At 38.6% G+C, this 5,245-nt stretch overlaps 1 protein-coding gene across 1 annotated transcript in view; it reads right to left on the reverse strand.

The window, feature by feature from the left end:
• Window positions 1–5,245, reverse strand: part of LOC106879164 (dynein heavy chain domain-containing protein 1) — a 72,778-nt gene that overhangs the window by 33,468 nt on the left and 34,065 nt on the right. The window contains exons 20-22 of the mRNA XM_014928609.2: window positions 4,541–4,730; window positions 2,710–2,808; window positions 1,815–2,055 (exon numbers count right to left, since the gene is read on the reverse strand). Coding sequence (XP_014784095.2) covers window positions 1,815–2,055; window positions 2,710–2,808; window positions 4,541–4,730 — 530 coding nt within the window. The remainder of the gene's footprint in view (window positions 1–1,814; window positions 2,056–2,709; window positions 2,809–4,540; window positions 4,731–5,245) is intronic.

Below are 5,245 nucleotides of genomic sequence, written 5' to 3' on the forward strand. Positions count from 1 at the left end.
CAATAATGCCCTTATATAAATTAAATTATATATATTTATAGAAAAAAATGATGGGTTTTTTTTCCTTATGAGGTTTTTTCACGCTGACTACTTGATAAATTCTTATAAAGATTTTATCCTTACAATAAATGGAGCAAAATGCATATAAATAAAAATTCCTTTAATTCCTACACATGTTTCAAAATATATGTGGACTCTACTCCAAAGAAGTAAGAACTGCTGGAATTCCACATATATTCATCGTCAGAGAACCAACATATAAAAGCAAGACAAATGCAAAATGATGAGGTAACTTACTAGTTATAATATTACATGGCCAAGTAAGTGACCGTTAGAAGAACGCTTGTTTACATAGAGTTATAAAGGGAGGGGGCAGTAAACGTTATACTAAAGGTTTAAATTAAATGATTAAAATGGGGGGAGGAGGGCAAAATGGATCACACTAAAACTAAAAGTCGTAAGCGAATTGCTAAGTCAAAAAGTGGAGGAAGGGAGATAACCAAGAGAGTTCATCAAATATAAAAAAATTTTCTCCTTCAGGAAAAAACTAATGACATACTAATATAAAGCGAAGAAAGTAAATATAAAAAAATAAATAAAGCATCATAGCTTGGTAATATATAGTATTATTATATGGATATTAATGCAAGTTAATGGTAAAACAAGGTACAGGATTTTTAGTGGAGAAATAATAATAATAATGTGCACGTTTACAAGGAGAAGAACGGAAAAGCTTAGTTGAAGTTACCAATAGTACGAACAACAACCAGTGTGGCATTACTAGGAAGAATTTACTTAGCTAACTGTAGAAGGGGAAAATAAAGAACAAGTGGCAATGGAGGCAGAAATAGATATTGTTTAAGAATATATTAAAAATATTAGGATTAATAACATACTGATTTGAAGCGAAGAATGTAAAGATGATAAATGAAACATCATTATCTTGTGATATATTAATATACGGATGTTAACGCAAATCAATGGAAGAACATGGTACAAGATATTTTGTTGAGAAATAATAATAATAATAACAACAATATACATGCTTATAAGGAGAAGATTGGATATATAAGGCAAAGTAATTAGTGGTACAAGGCAACTCAAGTAGCATTACTGGGAAGGAAATTACTTAATCAACTGTAGTGGCTCGTGTGGCCGCCATTGGCTGCATTCTTGGGAAGTGCCATTGTGCATGTGCAAGGGACTTGCCGTCAGCGGAAGTACCTGAGCATGCATGCGCAATGCAACAGGTGGTGAGAGAGCAATAGTGTTCGATCTCTTCTCTCTCTAGCAGCAGTGGCGACAACACGTATCTCTCAGCTCGATACCGACATGTGGTCGAAGCTTCCTTGGTATTCTAGCGGCATGCCTGTTCACCCAGGAACAAAACGGCTCTACACCAACCTAGAATAAATTATTGATCTGTTGTTACCGTTATCCCTCGTGTTGTTGTATTTCTGGATTTTAATGATTAATATAAGAGCTGGGGAGAGATGGCCGAACCGTCATATCTCATCCAATTCTTATACAACTATAGAAGGGGAAAATAAAAGACAAGTGTCGGTGGGTGTAGAAGTAGATATTATTCCACTTAGAACATTGGTGTTCATCTCCTTTGAAGTTCTGCTACACACACACACACACCTGTACACTTGTCCACCTGTTCGTCCATCCTTTGATCAGGTCATCCATCAGCCAAGAAAACAACAATAATAAAATAAAAAAAAAACTAGAAAGAAAAGAAAGGAAAGAAATAGATAACCAGATATCAACGAATTAATCAATACCATATAACAAATAATTAATTAACTTACCATTTTCCCATCGTGCTAAGCTGAGGTCATCGATGAAGAGAAGGTGAGAGATGCCTGTTGGTTGCGTCGCTGAGGCCTTGGGTTTTTTTGAATTGTCTTTCGTGCTGCTGGACTTGACGTGGGGCCTGCCCCCTTCTGTTGCTCTCTGTTCGCACAGCAGCAGCTCCTCGAGTATTGCCATCCGATTACGAACAGGGGACATCCGTATTGTGGTCATAAATAGATTACTGCCTACGATGTTCTAGGAAAATGCACAGAAACAAACAGATCGTCATCATCATCATCATCATCACTGTTGTCGTCATCGTTTTTGTTATTATCAGCCTCACCATTTCCACTTCCAACATCAGACCCAACATCTCAAAATCACACTTCCCCACATCATCCCATGACTTCCTGGGTCTACCTCTTCTACAGGTTCCCTCCACAGTTAAAGATCAGCACTTCTTCATCATGCAGCCCTCCTCATCCCTACGCATCACGTGACCATTGTCTTTCCTCTTGTACACAACGTTTGATGCCTCTTTGATGCCCAATTTTTCTCTCAAGCCACTTACACTCTGTCGTTCATGTATCTTTCATATCTGTGTATGTGTGTGTGTCTATGTTTGTGCCCCCAACATCACTTGACAACCAATGTTGGTGTGTTTACGTCCCCATAACTTAGCGGTTTGGCAAAAGCGACCGATAGAATAAGTACTAGGCTTCCAAAGAATAAGTCCTGGGGTCGAGTTGCTCGACTTAAGGGGGTGCTCCAGCATGGCCACAGTCAAAAGAATGAAACAAGTAAAGAGTAATAATACTAATAATAATAGTTTATCAACACTAGCATTATTTCATTAATAATAGCTCTGTTGATCTAATATTGGTCAAAATTGAGATCAGGAAGTTTTACCTGTACATAATCTGTCTTCCCAATTCCGGCTGATCCTGAAATGAGGACGGGTCTGCGGATATTCAACATGAGATCAATCACAAATGAGTAACGGTCAATCTGGATGAAGAAACAAAGAAACAAAGAAACAATATAAGCGACACAAATAAATACAACAAACAAACAAACAAAAAGCAAGAAATAAAAGTAAAGTAACTTAAATCCAGTTTATACAGTTGACATGGTTCCAGACACACACACGATGGGCTTCTTTCAGTTTCCACCTACCAAATCCACTCACAAGGCTTTGGTCAGCCCAAGGCTGTGGTAGAAGACACTTGCCCAAGGTGCCACGCAGTGAGACTGAACCCAGAACCATGTGGTTGGTAAGCAAGCTTCTAACCCCACAGCCACACCTGCACCTATGATGTTGATATTTAAAAACTATTTCAGTCATTTGACTGCGGCCATGCTGGAGCACCACCTTGAGGGATTTTTGCTGAACAAATCGACCCCAGGACTTATTTTTTTTTAAGCTTAGTATTTATTATATGGGTCTCTTTTGCCGAACCATGAAGTTACAGGGATGTAAACACACCGACACTGGTTGTCAAGCAGTGATGAGGGTACAAACACACACACATATACAAAGGGCTTCTTACAGTTTCCATCTACCAAATTCACTCGCAAGGCTTTGGTCGACCTGAAGCTATTGTAGAAGACATTTGCCGAAGGTGCCACACAGTGGACTGAACTTGGAACCCTGTGGTTGGGAAGCAAACTTTTTACCACACAGCCACACCTGCGCCTTCAGAGCCACACCTGCGCCTTCAGAGCCACATCTCCCCCCACCACACACACACACAGTATGCATACATTAAGTGTGATGCATTTTACGGAAGCTGAATTTTCCCAAATTTACTCTGAACAAAGAAATAGGAAGATAAAGTCTGTGCCTCACCCCAAGGAGAGAGGGTTGAATACATTCAATGCTTTTGATATCAGAAATACCCACATTAGGGTCAAATGTGGGGATAATGCATCCCCATCATAATATTTGGTTCTTTGCAGGGATGGTCGTGTGGGTAAGAAGTCTACTTTTCAGCCAAATGGTTTTCAGTTCAGTCCCATTCCATGGAACCTTGGACAAAGGTTTTCTCGTATAGCCTTTGGGGGTGATAAAATTATAAAGAGCTGACTATACCCTAGAACAATGGTTCCCAGTCTTTTCTGTTAACATGAAGTTTCTTGTGGATCTCAGGGTTTGGGGTTCAAATCTTGCTTAGGTCACATTTGCATTTCAATGTTCTGGGGTTGATAAAATAATTAATAGGGGCTGATAGACTTGTCTATTCCACTGAACAGTTGTTCCCAATCCTTTTGCTCCCAAGGAGTATCTTTATTAAATTCATTTTTTTCCCTTGGACCTCATGGTTTCAAGTTCAAATTTTACATTGGTCAAATTTGTATCTTATTCTCCTGGGGTTGATGAAATAATTACTAAGAGTTGACATACTTGACTATACCCTAAAATAACCTTTTCAATTCTCAAAGACTCCTTTTTATGTTAATTAATTTTCTCACAGAGCCAAGCAAAAGCTTAGGTCCATAGGGAGGTCTTCTTTATTCAAAAGAATTCCGAATTCAGCTCAAAGAGCACCGATACTTTCTTTGCAGAATTCCAAGAGTCTTTAGACCCCAGATTGAGAACCACTGCTGCCCAAGAAGATACAGTCCAGCACGGCAATAGTCCAATAAATGACAAATCAGAGGATGCACAAAATGATGACATGATGACAATGATGACGATCATGCTAAACTGAAATAACCGAACCAAGTGCAATATACTCACCTCTGGTACCATGATGTATGCAGACGATGGCTTTCTGAACTTTACAGACGACTGGTCACTCCAACTGCAGAACATACCATTGGAATCGCTGACCCAATAATCAAAGACACTACCATCACTTGGAAATGATACTGGATATGTAGTGATGCTAAGCAGATCTCGGACGTGACTGCTAAATCTTTCATCATCTCTGTTTGAAATAAAGAATTCTTAGAGAACGAGTGGTTGATAGAAAAATAGGTGCTTATATATAGGAGAGTATTGTAGTTCGCTTGAAGCATTATGTATTGTTTGTAAAGAATAAAAAGTTTAGAATGGTACAACAATGCACTATAGAACAAAAAATGGACTATATACCTGTTTAACAGTATAAACAGTTTATAGCAGAGACTCCAGCAAAGAAGATCTGAAGAAGGAATTGTAATTCCGAAATATCATCAGACTATAGGTAACCAAATTACAACAGGTATATAGTCCATTTTTTGTTCTATAGTACATTGTTGTACCGTGCTTATATATATATTTCACCAATGCAAGAGAGGTGTGTGTCCTGTAAAATGGTTTGTTTAGTGAAATCACAACCTGCATTTATAACAGGGAGTGTAGATATAAGCAGTGATGTTATTTATTCTGCACAAGAGAGAGATAGAGGCTGTGTGTGTGTGTGTGTGTGTGTGTGTGTGTGTGTGTGTGTGTGTGTGTGTG

Source organism: Octopus bimaculoides, chromosome 27 (genome assembly GCF_001194135.2).
Source record: "Octopus bimaculoides isolate UCB-OBI-ISO-001 chromosome 27, ASM119413v2, whole genome shotgun sequence".
In the NCBI taxonomy this organism is placed as follows: domain Eukaryota; kingdom Metazoa; phylum Mollusca; class Cephalopoda; order Octopoda; family Octopodidae; genus Octopus; species Octopus bimaculoides.